The sequence below is a fragment of the Podarcis cretensis genome, assembly GCF_951804945.1.
Source record: "Podarcis cretensis genome assembly, chromosome: 4".
NCBI classification, from domain to species: domain Eukaryota; kingdom Metazoa; phylum Chordata; class Lepidosauria; order Squamata; family Lacertidae; genus Podarcis; species Podarcis cretensis.
In genome coordinates, this window is record NC_137173.1 from 55,160,406 (window position 1) to 55,183,810 (window position 23,405).

The 23,405-nt window shown below is 43.0% G+C and overlaps 3 protein-coding genes across 7 annotated transcripts in view; 1 reads left to right on the forward strand and 2 right to left on the reverse strand.

Moving 5' to 3' along the window:
• Positions 1-2,261, reverse strand: part of HLCS (holocarboxylase synthetase) — an 84,979-nt gene extending 82,718 nt beyond the window's left edge. Inside the window, exon 1 of the mRNA XM_079974885.1 lies at positions 1,925-2,261. Coding sequence (XP_079831011.1) covers positions 1,925-2,203 — 279 coding nt within the window. The 5' untranslated portion in view covers positions 2,204-2,261. The remainder of the gene's footprint in view (positions 1-1,924) is intronic.
• A 3,918-nt stretch (positions 2,262-6,179) lies between these two features.
• PIGP (phosphatidylinositol glycan anchor biosynthesis class P) lies at positions 6,180-13,492 on the reverse strand. 4 transcript variants are annotated; one of them, XM_079974985.1, is made up of 6 exons: positions 13,476-13,492; positions 13,040-13,123; positions 10,604-10,704; positions 9,693-9,765; positions 8,421-8,539; positions 6,180-6,492 (listed from the first exon to the last, which is right to left on the reverse strand). In XM_079974985.1, exons 3-6 carry the CDS (start codon positions 10,683-10,685, stop codon positions 6,362-6,364), a joined length of 405 nt encoding a protein of 134 aa, XP_079831111.1. In that variant the 5' UTR covers positions 10,686-10,704; positions 13,040-13,123; positions 13,476-13,492; the 3' UTR covers positions 6,180-6,361. The 4 variants fall into 4 exon arrangements, with proteins under 4 accessions (XP_079831111.1, XP_079831110.1, XP_079831112.1 ...); XM_079974984.1 differs by having other exon boundaries at positions 13,472-13,489; XM_079974986.1 differs by lacking the exons at positions 13,040-13,123; positions 13,476-13,492 and adding an exon at positions 11,845-12,202.
• The window catches only part of TTC3 (tetratricopeptide repeat domain 3), a 62,223-nt gene continuing 52,083 nt past the window's right edge, over positions 13,266-23,405 (forward strand). Inside the window, exons 1-5 of one of the 2 annotated variants that reach the window (XM_079974879.1) lie at positions 13,266-13,735; positions 21,319-21,410; positions 22,306-22,351; positions 22,559-22,694; positions 23,251-23,338. In XM_079974879.1, the coding sequence (XP_079831005.1) occupies positions 13,402-13,735; positions 21,319-21,410; positions 22,306-22,351; positions 22,559-22,694; positions 23,251-23,338 (696 nt within the window). In that variant the 5' untranslated portion in view covers positions 13,266-13,401. The remainder of the gene's footprint in view (positions 13,736-21,318; positions 21,411-22,305; positions 22,352-22,558; positions 22,695-23,250; positions 23,339-23,405) is intronic. The other variant, XM_079974880.1, reaches the window with a different exon arrangement.

Sequence of the window (23,405 nt, forward strand, 5' to 3'; positions counted from 1 at the left end):
ATCGATCATACGCAATAAATGAATTGTTGTATCCAAACATCAGGCTAACAGATTTCATCTTATTATATGTTTGTTTTTAAAATATTTCACATTTTTAAAGGACATGAGTGCTGACCGCAAGGGATGTTTTGCTTAATTTCACAATGTACAGTTAAATGTGCAATCCTATCAGCCACTGTTCCAACATGAGGCACAATGACTTCTGCTCCAGATGAAAAACCATTGTTGCTATTATATCATGCCAGCATAACAATGCAGAGCAAACTTTGTTGATGAAGCATAATACCATCACATGGGACTGTCCTTAAAAACAGTCCAAAAGCTGCAGCTTGTGCAGAATGAGGCTGTCAGGTTACTAACTTGGACAGGAATATGGGATCTCATGTAACATTGAAGTTTTGCCCTGGCCACTTGTGCACTATGGACATTGATTCAATGAATCAGTGCTAAATGATTTAAGGAACCAAACATCTACAGAAGCTCATCTTCCAATAAGAGCCACTCAATCCTTAATATGGGTGGAGCTCTACCTGCAGCTTTCAGACTGCGCAGCAATCCCTCTTGCTGTTCTGGCTTCTGAGATTCAGAATATTTTTGTTCTTGTTTTCCACCTCCAAAAACTAGGTGCGTCTTGTGGTCTGGTGTGTCTTATAGAGTGAAAAATACGGTATGTATCTGTGTTTTAATGATTTGTAATGCATATTTTTATTTGTACATGTTTTTAGCTATGTTCAGGTCTTCCACTAGCACAACAGGGCTTCCCTCACCAACTAGCTTGTGGGCTCAGGAGAACACCTGGAGCAACAGGCAAGGGGAGAAGAGGGGAAATAATTATGTCAGGCAAGCAGAAATGCTTACACCGAAATATTTGAAACACTGCAATGCTGAATTCCTCCCTCAGTGTTGTAGTTAACATTGTCCTAGAGTTTACATCTTTCATCCTACCAAAATATTTAGGGTCATGTCACACATTACACTTTCTAAATTATATACACAAAGCAGCCTGTATTAACACATAATTAACACACACATGCACAAACAAGCATGATTTTGCCACTGCATGCGTTTCACTGGTACATGCACCAAACAATTGGGAGTAATCACATCTCCGTTAAATGTGGCTGCGGGGGGGGGGGGTATGTAAATAAATAACACTACTTAACATACAAAGCATCCCTGTACTTTTTACAGGTTATAAATTTTTAAAGCATGCTTTTCCTTTCTCAAATGTGCCTTTGATTATTCTTACTATTCAGGCACCGGGTGAAAATAGGCTTTCCAGAGCTTTCACCTATTATCACCTGTAATCTTCAATTAACTTACTGCTGCTATATCTAATCTTAGTTACCGGTACCTGCTTTTTCTCTTTAGAAACAGCTGCTTTGTTCTTGTTTGGGGGCCTTTCAAGCGAAAGGCAGGCTATAAACATATCTGAACAAAACTACTGTGCCACCATATTGCTGCACCCTCCTCAATCTAAGGAAAGTTGCACTTGTTAATTTCTGCCTACCCTCCAGCTGTCAAAGGACCAGAAACCCCAGAGTATTACAATATACTTTTCTTTTTTTAAAACGGTTTCTATTTCATCTGTAAGCCACCTTGAGCCACTGTCTTGGAAAAAAAGGTGGGACATAAACATGATAATAATAACTCCCTCCCCCGTCCAAATATCCTACACTTGTGTTGAGATATATAATCTCCCTACCCCCATCCTATACATCAGGGGTGGGAAGCCTGTGGTCCTCCGTACCTGACTGGACCCCAGTTCCCATCATCCCCGACTACTGGCCAAACTGGTCGGGGCTGAGGGGGGTTGGGGTGTCCTCCAACTGGAGGACCACCCGCTGCCCATCCATTTTATGTACACCTGGCAAACGGGCGCGCCACGGGCCGCGCCTCCTCCTCCTCCCTTCCCGCCTCACACCTGGGTTTCGTCAGTGAAGAACACCTTGTCCCCCACCCTCAGGCAGACTCTCTCCTCCTCTGGGGGGCGCCGGGGCCCCTGCTTGCGAAGCGGATGGTGGGCAGCTTGCCGGTGCTGCGGAGTTTGGCGAGGGCAGCTGGGGCTGGAGGAAGAGGAGGAGGTAGAGAAGGTGAAGGAGCAGCGGGTCCGGTACAGCCTGCGCACCGTGCGGCGGATGAGCCCCGCCGAAGAGGCCTCCCAGCGCGCCCAGAAGTACAAGTAGCAGAGCGTGATCAGCATGGCGCGCGGGCGACGCGCCTGAGGGGCTCCAACCGCCAACCGATGCGCCCGCCCCCATCCGTACCTCAGCGGCTGCGGAGAGGGAGCGGGGAGGGGCGGGGGAAGCAGCCGCCGCCGCCGCCGCCCTGATTGGCTGTCCCGCCCTCCTCACGCGAAGATAACAGGACTGCTGATTGGTCCGGAGGTCTCCACCCCTCCCCTCTCTTGTGTTGGTTCCAGGCACGAATAGGCGCAAAAAACCCGGAAGCGCCATATACCCGCGCTGTAGCTTCTCTATCCTCTTGCTGCTTCTTTGTGCTATGTCTGTGGCAGAATTCAGAGAAGGCTTAGACTGCCTTTGGATGGGGAGGGGAGGATGCATTTTAATTTATTATTATTTTAAAAAATACTTTATTTTATATAAAAGTTCGCATTTTCGTCCTTCATTTCCTGGTTCCGTATCCGCATTTGATCTTACTCCCTGCTCTGTTTTCATGTATCTAGAATCACGTATTGCGCTTCCTGTTTTTTCTCGTACACGTGCGCGCTGCCCACGATTCTGTCTCCGATCGGTTCTGTGAAAAATTTGGCTTCTGAGCGCCCCAATCCGCATCGGATCTTGCCGTAGGGGAGGCAGTCAATCCGTGGTTGCACAAACAAAACCTTTTCGAAGGAGGATGGAAATGTTCCATAAAGTATAAAATCACGACCCAGTTCCTTGGAATGAGACACTAGCCTTTTCCTTGTGACAATTTCTAAGCGTACATCGCTTCGAAGATGTAAATTCCTCTGATAAAAAGAGGCTTGACTCGCAAGCAGTTCTATAATAGTTGAAGGTTATGCAGACCACCTTATTGTGTAGAATTTATTGGAACAGATCCCTTAGTATCCAAAACACTGGAGGGATGTTCTGGAGCAACATTTTAAAAATTAAAACATTGCAGCATTAAGTTATTGCTATTCCCAGCTAAAAACCATTTTTGTTTTTCAATATTTTGAAAATGAACATGCAATATTGGGGGTGGGGGTGGGGACCGACCGCGGGGGGATTTCTGTCTGCTTATGAGAATTCCAGAGCTTACCTTTAGTGAAGTGTTCGCTTCCCTCCTGCCTCCTCAATGCTGCCCTTCTATCTAAGATTAGGACAAATTATAAATCCTCTGTTGGCTTTTCCTGCTCCTCATTGGACAGGAAAGCTGCCAAAAACGGATTTCTGGGGTGGTTTTTTTTTTTTGGGGGGGGGGGGGTTGGTGCTGGGGAAAACCAGCATCCGTTCATGCTCATAAATCGAAACCTAACTATTTTGCTTCCAATAAGCTGAACCACTTTCGGTAAATCTATTTAAAGCAAGGGAAACTGAAAGCACAGAAGCTTTTTGCGCATGTCTATTTATCACACTGTCTTTTTATCTGCACAAAGTTCTTTGGTGGCAATCCAGCTAAGCTTTAAGCAAGCAAGATAGATTACCTATCTCCAAGCACAGATAGCATTCCCTTGCTGGAAGCAGTGCCTACAACTATACACACACAACTACTTGCTTGCAATTAATAGGTTGACTTATCCCTGGGAAATGTCCAATACACAATATTTGCGGGGCAGCTGTGATGGCACCCCACTGGGATCACGCTGCGGGGGCGGTGTGTCCCCCCCCCCCGCACACTCCTCTTCCTCTGCCAGTGCATACAACCTCTGCTTAAAAACCTCCATGGATGGAAAATCGTTCCACTGTTGAACAACTCTTTCTGTCAAAAAATTCCTCCTGATGTTTAGTCAGAATCTTCTTTTTTGTAACTTGAATCTGTTATAGGAATTTTAAGGTCTTATATATATAAAATAAATGTTCACAAATGTACAAGACAAACACATATATAAGTATATATAAACCATGTGTCTGAAACATAGCTGTCAACCTTCCCTTTTTTGTGGGAAATTCCCTTATTCCAGCGCTGTTTCCTGCTGCTTCCTGCTGCTATCCCGGATTGTTAGATATCCCAGGTGAGACTGCTGATCCCTTATTTTCGAGGCTACTGATCCCTTATTTTCAAATCTGAAAGTTGACAGCTATGGTCTGAAATAGTACAGGAGAACAATCCTGAATTTTACTCTCCCAAATTGACTTCAAATATTTCTCTGCAAGGAGGAAGGAAATAGGAAAGCTTTCCAATTGTCTTTGGACTGTAGAGGCTTATACCTCCCTGTAAATACAGTCTAGCAAGTTATCTGTTAAGCTGAGCACACTCTCAATATGCTTAAGAGCAGGGGTCAGCAACCTTTTTCAGGCGTCCCTCAGACCATGTGGTGGGCTGGACTATTTTTTTAAAGGAACGAATTACTATGCCCCACAAATAACCCAGAGATGCATTTTAAATAAAAGCACACATTCTACTCATGTAAAAACACCAGGCAGGCTCCACAAACAACCCAGAGATGCATTTTAAATAAAAGGACACATTCTACTCATCTAAAAACACGCTGATTCCTGGCCTGTCCGCGGGCTGGATTGAGAAGGTAATTGTCTACTCCTGTGTAAGAGATTCAGGAACTAAGTATTTACCATCTCAAAGGAATGGCCAAGCTACCCAGAAAAGGCAATTATCAGGTATTCTGGCAGACAGGATAGAAGCAACACTTTCAAATATCTTCTGGGGACCACCTCTTTCTGTGATGTATGTATGATGTTTTGGGGGGTGGTCTTGAGCTACAGGATAGTAGGCAATCTCAAAAGTCTATACAGTATAAGAGCTTGCACACCAGTGTCCTGGGTTCTTCTCCTCCCTCCCTGCGTGTTGCAACAGTTTAATAAAGATCATGCTTACTGGCTGCTTTGCTTCTCAATATTCTCTGATGGGCCTGTGTTATTCTCTCCTACCGACAGATAACCTACGGTACTTAAGGACTCTATACGGGCTCTTAGATACCCCATAAGGGAAAGGGAGCAGTATTTTTCTATCATCAGTAAATGCATCAAAGTCAGTTTAAACAAAACAGTGGATAAGTTAGGGTTGCTTGGATAAGGGCATAATTTAGGAAACAAAGGGATCAAGGATCTTTGTTGTTCTTAAGTGGTTTACATTGGCACAAGTATTGCAGTTTTGCCAAACAAAATAAGGTTAGGGTGTGTGTGTGTACATATATATATATATCGCTATCAACGTGGGTATCTGTTGATGTGACGCAGGAATTCAGAGTAGGATCTTGTGCAGTTTCCCCCTAAAGCAGCACTAATTGATAGCTTTAGAGCTGAGAGATTATCTTCGGCTTTTTCAACACTGTAGTACACAGGTGTTTCACGTAAATTTAAAGGATCTAGTTTACAGAGATATCTGTAGAGTTAATGCAGGATAGCCTCTTATTGAGAACTTGGGGAGCATGCTGATCAGAAAACAAGTTCTGATTTTTAGACCCTACCAGCTTCTGCAGATTTTACTTTCCAGCGAAAGGACAATAGCAAAAAATTGCTTTGCGTTCTTGGTTCACTGCTTTTACAGAAGCATGAGGGTACCGTATTTTTTGCTCTATAAGACTCACTTTTTCCCTCCTAAAAAGTAAGGGGAAATGTGTGTGCGTCTTATGGAGTGAATGGAGGCTGCACAGCTATCACAGAAGCCAGAACAGCAAGAGGGATTGCTGCTTTCACTGCGCAGCGATCCCTCTTGCTGTTCTGGCTCCTGAGATTCAGAATTTTTTCCCCCTTGTTTTCCTCGAAAAACTAGGTGCGTCTTGTGGTCTGGTGCGTCTTATACAGCGAGAAATACGGTAAGTGATATGAGGGTATAATAATAATAATAATAATAATAATAATAATAGTTTAAAAAAGAAGGTCTGTCACAGCATGGGAGAACTGAGAGACACACAGCTTCTGTTAAGGTAAAAATGGCACGCCCTTTGCTCAGATATATTTGTGGTGTATGTGTGTTTTTGGGGATGTAAAGAGCACAGGCTGAGGACGAACGGCACTTGGTGGCCATTCTCCACCAGGTGGAGCAAGACACTCAGACCTTGAAAGATGCTTTTTTAGTACTGCATCCATATTTTTGAGGCACTTTTACATAATCTCACTGAAGCCAAGCATTTTAGCACTTCATTACCAACCAGCCTCCTCAACTCAGGAATTTATAAATCTTTCCCATATGAATAAGTTTGGTTATTTTTTTTTATTAAAAAATGCTTTTTCTTCAGTTAGTTTCTAGGGCAGTCTTCTGTGTCCGACAAGAAAAACATTTTGTTTACTTCAGTGATAGGAATATCTCTTAATGCAGGGATAGCGTCTTCTTGTGGTTTTTTCCATTTCTGATTTTTTGCATAGTGGTCTGTAGAAAATGTAAGGAAAAATAAGATATATCATGTTTTGGTCATACTTAAGAAAATACTTTTTCACAAGGAAGTAGTTTTACAGCAAGATATATTAATGATTCCTCTAATAAGCCAGCACATCTATTTCCAAAACCTTGCAGTCCACCATACAAAATCAGCATACAGCTTTACCATGTGAGTCCCAGAGACTAAGGAATGACCTATATATTCAGAAAAAGTGGGATAATCCTTTGGGGACTGTACTACTTCAAGATGCAGGCCGTGGGGGGGATAATTTAATGTTTTGCTTCCACTAAGTGTAGCCTAAGATAGTCATCTTTCCAAGATGGTAGCTTCTGCAAGGAAGGACTTTTTTATAAAGGTTGGGAAGCCATTCAACACTTCTTTCCGTAAGAACCCAATTGCCATTTAAACCATGCCTTCCAAAAGGCTGGTTGAAATCCCACAAATTAATTGCATGCAAGGCAGAAAACTTAAAAGCTCCTTTTGTGCCGGGTTTTCCTGGCATAGAAAGAGCTTTTCATCTCTCTGACTTGCTTACCAAACTCTGGGATGCTCTCATGTGGGCTTCCCGGATCTTGTGTGGAGACACAAGATGCAACTATTGAAGCCACCTTTGGAAGTTCACCTCCAAGTGTCCCCACCATCAGAGGTAAGGTGGATGATTAAAACCTTCTCAGTAGCAGCACCTCATTTGTGGAATTTCTATCCCACAGAGGTCTACCTGGAACCAACACTACAATCCTTTTGCTTTTATTCTCCCTGGCTTTTAAATCTCACCCTCTTAACACGGTATTTAATTTCATTTATTTTTTTAACAAGCCTGGATGCTCTCCTGAAGGGTGGAATCTATCTATCTATCTATCTATCTATATCTATCATCTAAATTAAACTAAGATTGTGATTTGGTTTTGCTGTTTTAGGTTTTAACATCCACAGTTCTAGTATTCGTGTTTAAATTTGTTTTCTTGTATGAAATTGTTATACGCTGGTGCTTTGAGCTGCCTTGAAGAACTGTGGAAAGCCAGGACATAAAATGTTTAATACCAGAAATGATTCCCCACTCGCATTTTCAAGTAGGCCAGTAACATGCCATTTCCCTCAGTATATAGCAACTCTATGATGGGCAAAGTAGGAAAGGTATCATGTGATATATCGTAATCTATTGATTGAATGCAGAAACTCTTGAGTTAATTCAGTGGAAAGCCTTTTATCTATGTGTCAAGCAGCATGTGTTGATGAGAGTAATTTCTTACAAATGCAAATGACAAAAAGCATACTGATGATAAAACTTACTCTACAAGTACATGCATGTACAAACCAGACCCATGAGTAGATATTTTAAACTATAATAAAGTATAGGTGCAGGTTGTTTGAAGAGGGGGCTACAAGTTGCAGGATCACATCCATTTCAGTATTGCCCACAAGATGTTTTTATTAACTCTTTTGCACATCTATTGTAGGGTAATACCGTTTTGACCAAAGTTTTCTCTTTTTTATAATGTTCTGATTTCCTTTCTGTTCTTTTAGGTGTATGTTTTTACACTGTCCTTTGAAAACTGTTGTGGGGGATCAGGAGAAGGTGTGGTCAACTATGCAATACCTATGCAGCCCCAGTGCTCACAAGTCCCACAATAAAAACAAGTACAGTCGTACCTTGGAAGTCAAACGGAACCCTTTCAACTTCCAAAATGTTCAGAAACCAAAGCACGGCTTTTGATTGGCTGCAGTAAACTCCTGCAGCCAATCAGAAGCTGCAGAACCCCCGTCAGACGTTTGGCTTCCAAAAATAGTTTGCACAGTCACTTCCAGGTTTGCGACGTTTGAGAACTAAGCTGTTCGAAAACCAAGACACGACTGTATTGTGAGTAGCTAAAAATAGTATTATGAGTGTATTACTTGCAGTCCTTGTCAGCATCCTTACCTGTAATGGTGTGTGTGGAATTCAGTGGAGCAGTACTGATCATGTTAATACCAAAGAGGAGTACATAGGCTATTCCCACGCTAACTAAAAGGTAGACAGGCAAAGCGACAGCCCAGAACCTATGAAATGGAGGTAAAAACAGTTACCTTAAGTAGAGTTGTATACACAAGGAAACACACAGCAGAAATCATTTCAAGCACTAAATGAAGTAAGGTCATATTTCAAAGATGATGGTGTAGTGCTGGAGAAAATGGTACAGCAAAGAGCAACCAAAATGACTGAGGCTGGAGCAGTTTCCCTGTGGGGCAAGTTTGGTGCCTTTTAATTTTGTAAACAAGTCAAAAGGGGCAGAGGACAGGATAGAAATTTTAAAAATTAACAAGTGTTGGTATCTAATGGCAATCATACTCTTGAGTAGGTCTACCAATTTCGGTGGTTCTGTTCAGAGCATGACTTAGTTAGATAACACCCAATCAGTAGAGCAAGAGTTCCCAAAATGGTTCTCCATCGCTCATCACACAAGAGCGACGTGATTAAGAATGGTTAATCTATGGAGTTTGCTGGCGCAGGATGTGGCAATTATCACGTTCTTGGAAGGCCTTTTTTAAAAAAAGCTTAGACAAATGTAATGAGAACAAGGACATTAATAGCTCTTAGCCTTGATGGCTACAGGAAATCATTTCAAAAACATACTGCCTCTGAATATCAGGTGCTTGGGACAGTCTATTTTTGGGGAAGGGTGGAATGCATGCCTTCATGCTCTGCTATGACAGGCTTTCCAGAAGCCTCTGACTAGCCATGGATGTGTCCCCTGCCGGAGGCTAGTGCTGGAAGAAGAAGAAGAAGAAGAAGAGTTTGGATTTGATATCCCGCTTTATCACTACCCAAAGGAGTCTCAAAGCGGCTAACAATCTCCTTTCCCTTCCTCCCCCACAACAAACACTCTGTGAGGTGAGTGGGGCTAAGAGACTTCACAGAAGTGTGACTGGCCCAAGGTCACCCAGCAGCTGCATGTGGAGGAGCGGAGACGCGAACCTGGTTCCCCCAGATTATGAGTCTACTGCTCTTAACCACTACACCACACTGGCACTGGAAAAGGGACAACAGCAACCCCCCCCTCCACGATTCTCAGCTTTCATTTTTTTTTAAGTATGTTTCCAGTATTTGTATAACTTGAGATACAAGGCAAAATGTACAGAAACATTTATTCTCTATTTAACTGAGGTCGACCGACATGAAAGACATTTAGTGTGAAAAATTATTCAAACCTACTTTTGAGGCCAGTATGTTAACCCCCATGAGAACAGCCAGGATTCAGGTATATAGGCCCAGACAAGGTACAGTACTGCATAAAACAAGAAGGAAGAAAAGTCAATGGCTGCTGTGATATGATCTCCTACAACAAAGTAGCCAAGCTTGCATCTATGGCCTGGCTGTCACTGGAAAGACTGTTATTGCTGGTTATGAGATTCTGATCTGGCTAATATATGTCTGGATGAAAGACCACTACAGTGCTGCAATAGACTTACTTCAAGTAAAAATGAATAGGGTTAGGTTCTTGTGCAGAGAAGGGGGAAGTCTATCAGACATCACTGGCCACAGCAGCTTCCAACAGTGAAGAGCTAAAGTTATTCAATTGGCTGAATGACAAGACAAGTCTGAAGGATTGCATGTTTTAGAACAATAAGAATATTGGTCAAGTGCTTTCAAATGAAGGCAAAGTACAACACATAAAACTGAGGATTCAGAAGAATCCTTTAGATCCTTTAGATTCCTTTAGATTCTGTGCATGACTACCTGGAAGCAATTCCCACAGATTTGAATGCAGTCCTAGGCTCACTTATCTGGGAATAAGTCATAATGAAATCAATGAGCTTTACCTTTACAGTACAATCTTATATGTGGCTCCTGAAGAGGTCTAGCAACCCTTGCAGAGTCTCAACCCAGCAAGCCTAATTGGTCATGATCCCTAAGCACTTTTGTTTTCAGTATTGACATCCTCCTTACCATCACACTTTAAAGTCTTGGAACTATGAAAGGGTGTTAAGTGGTTGATTATAAGGTGAAATAATAGGTTGATAGTGAAATAACCAGGTTGACCAAGGTGTCTTCTTGGATTGCAGTCACAAGTGTGGAAGGAGGATTGGGCTAAAATGAGTTACTGAACAAAGAAATATACTTACTAAATAGGAACTGGGATCCTAAATACAGAACAAAGCCATATATAGCTCTTTCTGGCAATGGGGCCGGTGAGTTTTCAACCATGTTGCTATCTTCTATTTATCTATTTAGGAGGGGGGAAAGACCATTAGTGTTTTGTTGTGTTAGCATTCTACCTCCATCAACAACAAGGCACTGCTCTCAAATAAATTTCCCCACCAACTGAAGAAGTGAAACTGTGGAAAACACAGTAAAACTTGTAAGTATACAAGAGATACAAACTAGGCATCACTCCTGCTTTGGTTGGATGCAAGATGGCAAGTTACAAAAAACACTTCATCAGAAATATGAAAAGTTAGCTTACTCTCAGCTGCATCCAGGGCAATATTGATTACGAATTCAAATACTTCAATTTATGCTAATGTGCAATTACAAATCATTTAGCACTTCCAAACACCTAATAGTCCCCACCAAAAGGGGACTATGAACAGTTTTAACAGCTTCATGTTCTCTTATCATTCATTCAACTTTGTATTAAAAACCAACAACTTTCTAAGCTAATTATGATAAGTGTTTTCTACAACCACAAAGTGGGTTTCTTTTTTGGGGGTGGGGGGAGAATATAAGGCAGACCTGCAGTAAATAAAGACTACAGTACATGCATCTCCGTATAAAGGCAACTGGAAGTTACTATTTTTTAATTTATATCGTCCCTGTCCTTCAAAGAGCTCAGGGAGCATATATGGTTTTCTCACCCCTCCTTTTCTTTTCTTGAAAAATATTTTCACAACAATCCTGTAGGGCAGGTTAGGCTCAGAGAGAATGACTGTGCCCAGGTCTTAGCTGCCTTAGACACGAGTCAAACACTTGGATCATCGAGCTAATCGCTGTCACCATTGCCTTGCAGAGGATTCCCAGGGTTTCGAGCAGGATTATTCCCACCCCTGCATACAGATGCTGGGGAACGGAACCTGGAGACTTCTTCATGCAAAGCAAGCGAGATATGGGCACTCCCGAATTTGAACCTGGTCCCCAAACCTAGTCCTAACTCTCTAACCACCGCACTACACCTAAAAGCAGGCATGGTGTTGTTTTAAAAATACTGCTGTAAAATATTCGCCGCCCCTTCCCAGTTAAAAATCCGCCCTGATCTGATCAATCTCTATCGATGCCTGGATTGGATTTCCAAGAGAGAGAAAAAGCCCCCTTCAAAACACACCTAGGATTGCAACTGTCTGGTTAAACTGCCCTCGCAGACATCCACCCACCCCAATCCATTTCAACCGACTGCAGGCGTCGATGGTCCCATGGACTCCGGCGCAGTCCCGGTTTGCTGTTTCTCCCCCTTAGCGAACCCGTCAGATGGAAACTCGCCAAATTCAGCCGGAAGTTGGGCAAGCGTGTGAGTCAGCCCACAACTTCAGCCAGGAGACATTAGAGATGCTCCACAACCCTTCGCACAACTGCGCCGCAGCCCCTCTTAGCCTTCCTGGTCCGCAATTTGAACCATCTTTCGGCTCTCCCTTCCGATGTAAAGGGGTGCGGGCTCCCTATAGATATGCCAAAGGGAGGCAGCGGCGCTATTCTGAGCCCGCTTAGGGAATCACAGCTAATGGCGGTTTTCATTTTTTTTTCCCGGAAATGGAAGCTGTGCGATGCTAACCTTTTCTATCTCTATGCTTCGAATAAGAGACTCGTTGATGGCCCCGTTGCGGATGTTAAGTCACCTCCGAGTTAGCAAGCTGTTTGTTTGGGCATCTAGCACTACAGTGATTGTTTTTTTAAAAAAGGTCCCTACGCTTATTTCTGCCCACAAGTCGGCTCTAACTGAATTCTCACTGTTTGTACTCTTGGCACTTCGTTTCCCAACCTCGCTGCTTTTACACACGCACGCCTTATTTGCATCGGATGAAGCCTTCAAAAGTTCATACCATAAAAGTGTTAGTCTTTAATATGCCATAATACCCTTTGTAGTTCGAGGCACATGAATTGCAAAGGTAGTTGTGTTGCTCCGTATGAAAAGCATTCAGAATCCACAGTTGGACAATATTTAAAATGGGCTCAATAAAAATGTCACCTAGGTGTGTCGAGATGGAGCCTCCATATTTTTAAGAGTATAAACTAATTTCATGTCTACAACATTAGCCCATTCTTTGGTTCTTTCTGCATTTTTACTTGTCCCCCTTACCTCTTGCTTTGTGCAACATCTTGCCTGAGGAAGAATTCTGGAGTGGTTGGAGGCTTGGCACCTTTTTGTGATATTTGGGTTGGTCCCAACTGTGGATTTTAAGTTGAGGTTGGATGCCCTTTTGCGGGGCTGCTGTGAGCCACTCTTCAGCATAGCCACTTCTCATACATTCAGTATGGAGAAGAACATTGGCGTTGGCAGTGTTATTTTTGAAACATTTAAACAAAAACATAAACATTTTGCACACAAAACAGTACATACAAAATTATACCTGAGTTCATTAAGTGCATCTTCCCTGTGTTTTGTTGCTGTGGGTACCCTGTAGACTGAGCTATAATTCTGATTTTCTGTGGGCCTGAGCAGAGAAAAGTATGTTTCAGAAGGAACCGAAACACAAGATTTCAGGAACTACAGCCAATTCCATCAGATACAGGAAGCATTCTCTTGAGTAATATTTATACACCTAGCGCTGATGGGGTTGAAACCTGGGTTACAGGAAATTAAATGCAAACAGCTCAAATCTCGCTGATTGCAAAGATACAGACACATAAGCTTAGGATAGTTATTAAAAATGCCATGCCACGCTTCTGATGAAGTGGCCAGCAGTCCACGAAAGCTTATGCCATAATAAATATGCAAGCCTTTTTTGCTGCAACACGGCTAACCCTCCCGCAAATCGTTAAAAGGAACCAAGGAATTACACCCACCGGGAATGGGATCATCCCTCCATTTCCCCGCAAGTCTACGGGGTTGCAATTCCGCCCTGTTTCTCGCTCTATGGCAGGAGAGCAGCGGAAACGAAACCGAAGCGTCGCCTGTGGGTTTTCCTGCGTATTGCTTGGGGAGGGAAGAGCAGAGCAGCACGTCAGCGCTTGCGAGCGGGCGGAGCGAGTGGAGGTGGCTGCTCGGAGCAGAAGCAAAGCGGCGGAGGCGGCGCAAAGACTCGCCTGTCTGCCCGGTGAGAGAGGTACGGCCGGTGCGCGCGGAGAGTGGGTGGAGGCGTGGGGGTTTTGCTCGGGAATCCGCGTGGCCCAGCCTCCTGGCCGGCCTGCCTGCCTGGCCGCTGCTCCACAGTCTCGTGGGCGGTTCACTTTTCTCCCATGCTGGAGCCTGGCATTCAAACAGTGCGTGCGCGAAAGGCCCTTTTGTCCATATTGATTACGACTAAGCCTGTGGCTGTTGTGGCCGCGGAACGTGATTTTGAAGTGCACGTCTGAATGCTGCCAGGCGATCGCTTCCTTCCAGCCACACCCGCTCCGGAATCGGGAACATTAGGCTCGTAGCAGTAGGCCTGCTGTTGGAGAGGCGCTGCAGGCTTTCCGCTCCGAAGGCGCCAAACTCTTTCCAGTCTCCTCCTCGGATGACCTGGAAGTGGACTAATAAACACTCGCCCCCCGTCGAATGCCTAAGTGCAGATTCGGAAGGGTTAACCACGCACCCCAGCCCCCACCCCCCAAGTTGAGAGTGGCACTTTTTAAACAGTTGCATTTCTGTACAGGGTCTGGGAGAGTTGGAGGCATTCTGTGTAACAATCGCATGAACCTATTTGTGCTTTAGATCCACGCCTTTGTGCCCATGGTGGTGATTTTTTGCAATGTGTTTCTGGGGTGATGCACGATTTGATTATGGTTTGGGGTAGGCCTTGTTTAAAAGCCTTATCTTCTTTTGGATCTGTGCCTTTGTGCATAGGGTTGTGAATTTTAAGTGTTGTGTTTTTTTTTTTAAAAATAAACATTACAGGAAGTTCCTAATACTATTGTGTGTCCATCACTATATATGCCAGGGCCAACTTCTTAAAATAAATTCCTTTGATGCGCAGATGTTTTGGTTATGAGCTTCCTAGTTTTGTTGGGCAGTTTTGTGCAACTTTATATTGGAGTGAGTTATTTGCATGTGTAAAATTTCCCCAAACTCCATGTAATTTCTGTTGGTTTTAATGGATTTATTACTTTTTTCCCTAAAGCCCCCCAACAACGAACAATATATTACTATAAAAGAAGTACAGTGTACAGTTAAAAGTACAATTTCTTCCATTTTAAATTTGAGAAAATTCAAATTTACAACATAAGGCCTGTGGGCTGATTGATGTTTCCTCTTTTGATAATTTTCTTCATCTTTTTAAAAAGCATTTGTGGCCCAATCAAGTGGAGGTAGAAACAATATGCATTGTTTTGTGTTGGTGATTCAGAGGGTTCTGTTGCAGCCAGGAAGTCAGACTTGCACAACATGACTACAGTACTCATTGAGTTCAATGAGGATAACGTCGACTGAGACTTCTTCATTATCAGTTCACGAATTAGGTTTTCTGCTCTGCACCCAAACCACTATGTGTGAATTAGACAAATGAATGTTTGGAAAAACATATACAGTATAGGCCCGTGCTGCTGCGAACCAATATTGGCAGCTTCCTGTCAAGTTAGAATACCTGGGTTTTCTGTCAATGAATATTCAGGAAAGCCTGTAATGTGTGAATTGCTGAAGAGTGAAAAACTTGTGTGCTGCTGCCAGTGCTATATGTTAGCTTGAAGGAAGGAGGAAATGACAGAGACAACCGGAGATCAGAAAAGGAGACCAGAGTTTAGCTTTTCTGGTTAAAGAAAGGTAACCAAAATATACATTTAAAAAGGAGTTGATAGAATAAACTAGGGGGTCACAGGGGCCACTAGGTGGCGCATCGGAAGATGGCTGACAATAACATCTCTCCGACCCACACGAGGTAATTTGGAGGCTATGATGGGGGTAATTAGCCTCCTTAACCCCCCCAGGATTATGGGGGGGACGGCCCTTGCCTGCTGTGCCCTATACCACCCCCGAATTTGTGGGGGTGGGGGCACTAGGCACAAAGCCCTCCTGTGGGATTTTCGGCACTCCTCGACGCCGTCCCCGATTCGCGCCGCCGGTTGCAATGATCTTTAAAAGAAATAATTTGGACATGATTAATTGCACATACATCAAGGAAAAAGGGGAGTAAATACTGCTGACAGAAGAGATCTCTGATAACAAGACAACAATAAAATACGAGAAGAACGTCAAGATACGGTAATGACTGAGGGGGGAGGGGGGGAAAAACCTGCCTCTACCTTTTTATGTGATTTAACAAGAATCCCCCTCCCCTAATGAGTCAGAAATTAAGGACTTAAGCTGTGGATTTAAGGCTGTGTGGAGATAAACTTTCGATCCAAAGCAATGTTTCAAGATGAAGCTGGAAAGCTAAGAGTTTTGGAGTGACGCAGTCAGGAAAAAATGCCGTTCGCCATTTTGTGAGGCATTGTGGGAGCTCTTGGGTCTGGGAGGAGAAAGAGAGAAATAGAGTTGTTTACATATCGTGAATCAACTCCTCAGGACTTAAGAGCGACAAATGCCAAAATTTACGATGGATAAAGTGATGTTATCTACGAAGGAGATATATGGAAACCATCTGGACTTAGTGGAGGAACGGGAAATCCACACAGGATTATTACACTTGCTATCGGCTTAAGGAGACTAACAGAAGAGATCGTAAAGGAAAAAGAGAAATTATACGAACAAGATATGATGTGGCAACACCAAGATAAGACTGGATAGAATTATGAACTTTGTTTGGACTGATTGGGACTGATTTGGACATTAACGCAGTAATAAGAAGATGATCTGAATTCCCCTTTGGATCTTGAAGTATGGGTTCCCCCAACAAAATTTAAAAATTTGGCTTTGTAATTCGGAATTTATATGATGTGATTTAATTTGATGTGATTGGCCAGTTAATAAAAATTATTAAAATAAATAAATAAACTAGGGGGTCACCAACATTATTATTATTTATTAAATTTGTATACCACCCCTCACCCACAGATCTCAGGTGACCATAGAAGCGTATGTTCTGTTCAGTGGTCTCTTCCCCTTCTGCTAAAGTTCAGCTTGAATGAAGCATTCTGTTGTTTCCAGCAGAATAGATAGTGGTGTGTTGCAGGGTATGTGTAATGCCCATACTGTTTTCCTGATTTGCAAATGTGACTACAGGCCTCAAGAGGTTGGCGACAACTGGAATAAACCAGTCTACCAATAGTACTAAAACAACCAAACAATGGAGATTGAAATGTTAAGAGCAGAAATGCTGCATCCAGTTAAAACTTAGGCCTCTCCCCCAAATGCTCAGTGAAACACCAAACTCTTAACTATGCCTGCGTCTACCAATAGTACTAAAACAACCAAACAATGGAGATTGAAATGTTAAGAGCAGAAACACTGCATCCAATTAAAACTTAGGCCTCTCCCCCAAATGCTCAGTGAAACACCAAACTCTTAACACTATGCCTGCGCCAGGAGGCTAAAAGCAAGGGGCCATATGGCTATCCCAGAGGAGGGAGCCCCAAAGCCTGGAGGGACTGGTCAGAAATGTCCTGCTCCACATGCCCACCAGCCTGACCTCACCAGGCATGGCGATGAAGAGTTGGACCATGGGCAGGAGTGGGAAACCTCTTGCCTGGGAGCCCAATGTGGCCCTCCTGGCATCTCTATCTGACTTAGGTCACCCCCCCTCTCTGTAGGCCATACCCTTCACTGGCCTTGCTTACCTGGAATGTGCTGATGACTTGATTACTTGGATGAGAGACAGAGAGGGGTGCCTGGAGAATCTTCCAGCCCACTCAATATACAGAGGCAAAATTTGCCTTCTTTGCTTCATCCACTGGCCTATGGTCCCAGGATGCTTTCCCAGAAGGGAATGTGGCTCTTAATCTGAAAAAGGCTCCCCACCCCTGGCTGTGGGGGGGGGGGAGTCTATAAATTGTTGCTGAATTTAGCCTTGATTAGATTCATAGCTTTGTTATCTAGCAGCCAGCTGTAAAGCCTTGACCTGTCACAGTTTCAGTAGGCCTTGGCTCTGTGGGCAGATGCTTAGAATTCTACCTTAAATATATGGTTAGTCTTATCAGGAAGCTAAATAAATATTAGTGTTTTAAAAGGCTTGCAGAGCAGTTTTACCTCTTTTTTATTATTTCAGTTTAGATTTTTTACCCTCCCTTCGTTATAAGGTCCCAGGGCTTATCGTACTCCATACTTGTTATGTAAACTGTGCACCATACTGACTTTGGAGTGTTCTTCAGCCTAAAATACTTGCATAGCAACAATGGGGCAGCAAAATCCAGGGAGAGAACTGCTTTCAGGATTTTTGCACAGATTGCCTCTTCTCTCTGCTTTTATTGCCAGACTACAGGAACTGGATCCGACACTCTTCCCCACCCTGCTCCTTCACCTTCTGAGCTAATCCCCCATACATACATACGAACAATCAAAACCTCTTTTGTGCTCCTCTAATCAGGCAACCCTCAGAGTTCTCATGTATTTGCCTGTAGGATTCCAGGTGAGCTGTTCTGAACATGCCTGCCTCTTGAAGTGACACAGCCACCTCCCCTTAATTCTTTGAGATTGAGAACATCTTTAATAAAAACAATTTGAAAAGGAAATTAAGAACTCAGGTGGAGAAAGATGTTCACTAGAGGAGTTGGGGGCTCCTGTCCTATTTCTAGCAACAGGAGTTGCTAATATCTGACAGGGCCTTAGTTTATGATGTAACAGAGCCAGCATTTTCCCACGAGAGAGCTATCGGAGTTCAAAGCATCAAAGACTGTTATCAGGTCTGGAACTGTGCCTGGAGGCAAATGAGGAGCCAGTGTGATTGATGCATTATTGGTGCTATGCGCTCCCTGGCAGGCTCCAGGTAGCACCTTTGTTGTTGCATTTTGAACCAATTGAAGCTTTAGAGTCCTTTACAGAACATGTTGCCGTGGGCTGACTTGCATGTTTCCAATGATTGTGGTCAATGTACCGTATTTTTTGCCCCATAGGACGCACCGGCCCATAGGACGCACCAAGTTTTTTGGGGGGGAAATAAAGAGAAAAAAAATAATTTCCCCCCCAGGCACTTGTGGGGCCGGCAGCGGAGAGAAGCGCTCTTCTCCCCGCCGCCCGCCTGCAGACCAGGTCCGGGGACAGCGGGAAGACGCGCTGCGCCTCCCCGCTGTCCCCGGAGCTTGCGGGGCAGGCAGCGGGGAGAAGCGCTCTTCTCCCTGCCGCCCGCCTGCAGACCAGGTCCGGGGACAGCGGGAAGACGCGCTGCGCCTCCCAGCTGTCCCCGGAGGTTGCGGGGCAGGCAGCGGGGAGAAGCGCTCTTCTCCCCACCGCTCGCCTGCAGACCAGGTCCGGGGACAGCGGGAAGACGCGCTGCGCCTCCCCGCTGTCCCCGGAGCATGCGGGGCTGGCGGCGGGGAGAAGCACGCGTCTCCCTGCCTCAGCCTCCAAACCACATCGGGAGACAGCGGGATGGCGGCGTTCCGCCTCCCCGCTGTCCCCCGACCTTGTGGGGCTGGCGCTGCGGCTCTCCTGAAGCCCGGAGAGCAAGAGGTGTCGGTGCGCACCGACCCCTCTCGCTCTCTAGGCTTCAGTGAAAGCCTGCATTCGCCCCATAGGACGCACACACATTTCCCCTTCATTTTTGGAGGGGAAAAAGTGTGTCCTATAGGGCGAAAAATACGGTACATGCACACAGTGAGCTGGTAGATGATGCTGTTGGCTGTCCGGCTACCTGGCTTTCCCCAAGGTTCATATCTACGGTACTTTGAGAGAGAAAGTGTGCACACTACTAGCATAGACTGAAACCTAAACTTTAATTAGTTTTGGGAGGTATTGTAAGAAAAAAAACTTCTCCCTTTCCCTTATGGGGTATCTAAGAGCCCGTATAGAGTCCTTACGTCGGTTTTCTATCAGTAGGAGAAAATAACATAGGCAAACCAGAAAATATTGAGAAGCAAAGCAGCTAGTAAGCATGATCTTTATTAAACTCTTGCAACAGGGTCTCCTGCTCACCCCACACAGGGAGGGAGGAGAAGAACCCAGAACATTGGTGTGTAAGCTCTTATACTGTATAGACTTTTGAAATTTCCTACTATCCTGTAGCTCTAGACCACCCCCCAAAATATCATAAATACATCACAGAAAGAGGTGGTCCCCAGCAGATATTTGAAAGTGTTGCTTTTATCCTGTCTGCCAGGATACCTGATAATGCCTTATCTGATTGCCTTTTTTGGGTAGCCTGGCTTTGAGATGGTAAATACTTAGTTTCTGAAACTGTTATGCATATTGATAGTGTTCTCAGCTTAACAGATACTTGCCAGACTGTATTTACAGAGATGTGTAAGCCCCTACAGTCCAAAGACAATTGGAAAGCTTTTCCCATTTCCTTCCTCCTTGCAGAGAAACATTTGAGGTCAATTTGGGAGAGTCAAAATGGCTTCAGGATTGTTCTCCTGTACTATTTCAGACACATGGTTTATATACTTATGTATGTGTTTGCCTTGTACATTTATATATACACACACACATAACTGTATATACATATATACATATATATATATATATATATATATACACACATATACATATACATATACATATACATATACATATACATATACACACACACAGTATATACACACACACACACACACACACACACATATATATATATATATATATACACACATATACATATATATGACCTTAGAATTCCTATAACAGAGGGTTAACAGGTGAGATAAAAATAAATAACAGGACCAATGCTCTTTTAAAAAACAAAAGCTGTGAGTAGTAAAGTTATGACACCCTTTTCAAAGGCAAAAGTTAACATTGATAAAGTTTTCCTGATACTGTTACGATTATATGTAGGGACATCAACCTCGTCTGGGCCAACAATCATCTCGTCTACATAAGGAAGAAGTCGGGTCAATTCCCTGAGGATGTTACAGTCTAATTACAGCTGATCTAATCCCGCTATAGTTGACTATTCTTTGGATTGCAAACTTTGGACTTGCTCTTGGCGCCTGTTATGCCTCCCATATGAACAAGTTAGCAAACACAGTGTCACTTGGCTTTAAGTAAAGTTTTATGAAATCATTTCGAGTAAGGCGGGGGAGCATGTGGCCTTCCAGATGTTGTTCTACTGTAGTTCCCACCATCCCATGGCCAGACTGCCTGGGGCTAATGGGAGTTGAAGTCCAGCAACATCTGGAGTGTCTCGAGTTCTCAGCCTCTGCAGTAAGGGAATCCAATGCAAATAAGTCTTTCCATCTCTGGTACTAGTGAACGAATAGAACTTTTGTAAAGAGTACATTAAGCCTATGGTACTAATAATTATGTTGGTAGAGCTAGAGGCATGTTTGCCACTCTGATTCAGTAGTTTTGCCTGGTGATTTGAGGTGTGCTTTATCAGAAGCCTACCCCACAGGGTTGTTGTGGAGATGCTACCTTGAGCTCCTTGGAGAAAATTGTGGGATATAAATGCAATAAATAAATAAAATACTCAGAGCTGTGTCCCCAAGAGCTGAATCAAATAGTTTCAAATGTTTTAGTCCCTCTTTCATCAAGATCTTTTTTGTTATTGCGGGGAAAGGTGGTTCTTTGTGCTTTAACCTTTATTAAAATCCCTAGGGATAACCAATATTTCAAAGGCTAATTTATTTATTTATTTATTTCCCCCCTTTTCATTGTTTCCTCATTTATTTATTTCTTTTTCAGGATCATGCAAAATGGCAAATCCTGAACTTGATCCAGATATTTTCAATCACATCACGTTATATGGAGCTTATGTCAGACCGTGTTGTGAACTGGTAAGCTGTGCTTGATTTTCGTGCTGCCACCTAATATTAGCTGTAAAGGAGAGAGAGAGAGAGGCATAGAATCAGCTTAATTTTTTATTTCCCATATGTGCACATCTTTTGTTCGTATATCAGAAAAAGAAACACGTTTGGCACCACTGATGAAAGGTTTTTTTTATTAACGTATTTGTTCATTTTTAACATGGATGACCGTGGGTTAACATTGCAGCAACTAGCTATTGGTAATGGTCTGTCAGGTGTCTTGTTCTGTCACCGTAGAAACAGGAGAGGATCATAGTCGGTACTAGGAAACAGTTAAAAAAAATATATGCTGTAGACTTGTGCTTTGGGGGTAGCAGGCCCCTTCTGAAGGCCAGTCACAAGGTAACATCACTCTCTATTAAATGCTTTGAGGTGCAACATTTCACCATGGTAAACTAGTTTCTGTTTCTGAAGTTCTCTCCTGTCCCCTGCTATACATTTCAAAGGGTATTTCATACACTAGCTCTGTGGCACTGTTCTGCCACAAACTGTTTTATGTTGGTCCATTGGAAGTCATCACCATGCTGCTGGATTAGAAGTTCTTTTCTGTCCTTCTGTAGCAAACAAAGTCCTTCTGTTTCAGAGATGAAAACAACACTCAGCTAGTCTGTATAACATACAGCAGGCATTTCGGAGCAAACATCCTCTTCTCAGTCTGCATTGAGAAACTGCTTGGTATGAGCATGCTCTGCAAAAGAGATCAGGTTTGGTTCTTGATAACTTGTTGGTAATCCTTTGAGTTGCATTCAAAACCTGTTCCTGGATCAGATGACTCACTATTGCTTACACATGAGCTGTTTTTAACTTTTGGTTCACATTATTTGCCTTCAGCACTTTAACTGTCAATATCTATGTTGTTTTGTAGGTTCGTGCAAAATTTGAAAGCTGTTCTTCAGTGAAATATAGACCAGGTACATAAACTAACAATGCAAGTTAGTAAGAAATTCTTTTTCCTATTTGGTTTGTCTGTCTATGGTTGTTTTAATGGTCCTGCATTTTGCTCTGCTGCAGAAGAATAGAATAAGATCTGATGTAGCAGTCAAGCAGTGGTGCAGATCTTCAGATTTGTAAGGCTTATTAGAACTTAGTTTTATTTTTCCTTTCTTTTTGTTCCATAGGTGAAATCTGTAAAATATGGTGTAGTAAACCAGTTTCTGAGCTGCACAAATATTGTGACATGATCAAAATATATACCTTTTGGCCATTTTTATTTGCGCCTGGATGTAAGCACACAAAGAAATGTCTTGATTCCAGGTAAGCAGGCGTTTTTCTTGTTCATTAAATGTTTACTTTGCACTCTTGTTTGAAAGCTGAAATATGGAAAACCTGTGTATGTTTTGCAGCATCAGGACAGAGAACGGTTCTAAAAGTAGAATGCTAACGTTCTTTTTTTTAATGGGTCATGGGGAAATAACAATAAATTAACAAGCACAATTTTTTCCTAGACCCTCACCTTACTCTACTTTTTATTACATCCTGTCTTATTAAGAGTACAGGAGAACTTGAATCTCTATCACAATTCTGTGACATTTTGGTTGGTTCTGTTAAAAGCATGACCCAACTGAATTTTTGAATCTTTTCTTATGGACCAGCATGCCTATCTTTGCTTTGTAAATTATTCAGAGTAAACACTCAGTTGGACTTACAACTGAATAGACATGCCTGTTTGACTATTGATGTTTAAATGAATTATGAGATTCTCAAAATCTTGTTTTAATATGTGTACATAGATCTAAGTACCACCTTTATTTTGATATTTCTCATATAGTAGTAGAAAAAGTCATTTAATGTGAATCTGTTTATATTTAAGTGATTGTGAAGTGGGTGAACTCAATCTGGAGAGACTATATGAAATCGAGACATTAGAAGATGTAACTGATATAGCCAAAAAGTTTGCGGTAAGTCATTAAGAAGATTATTATTCTATATTTATTTATACCCCGCCTTTCCCCCTGACGGGGACTC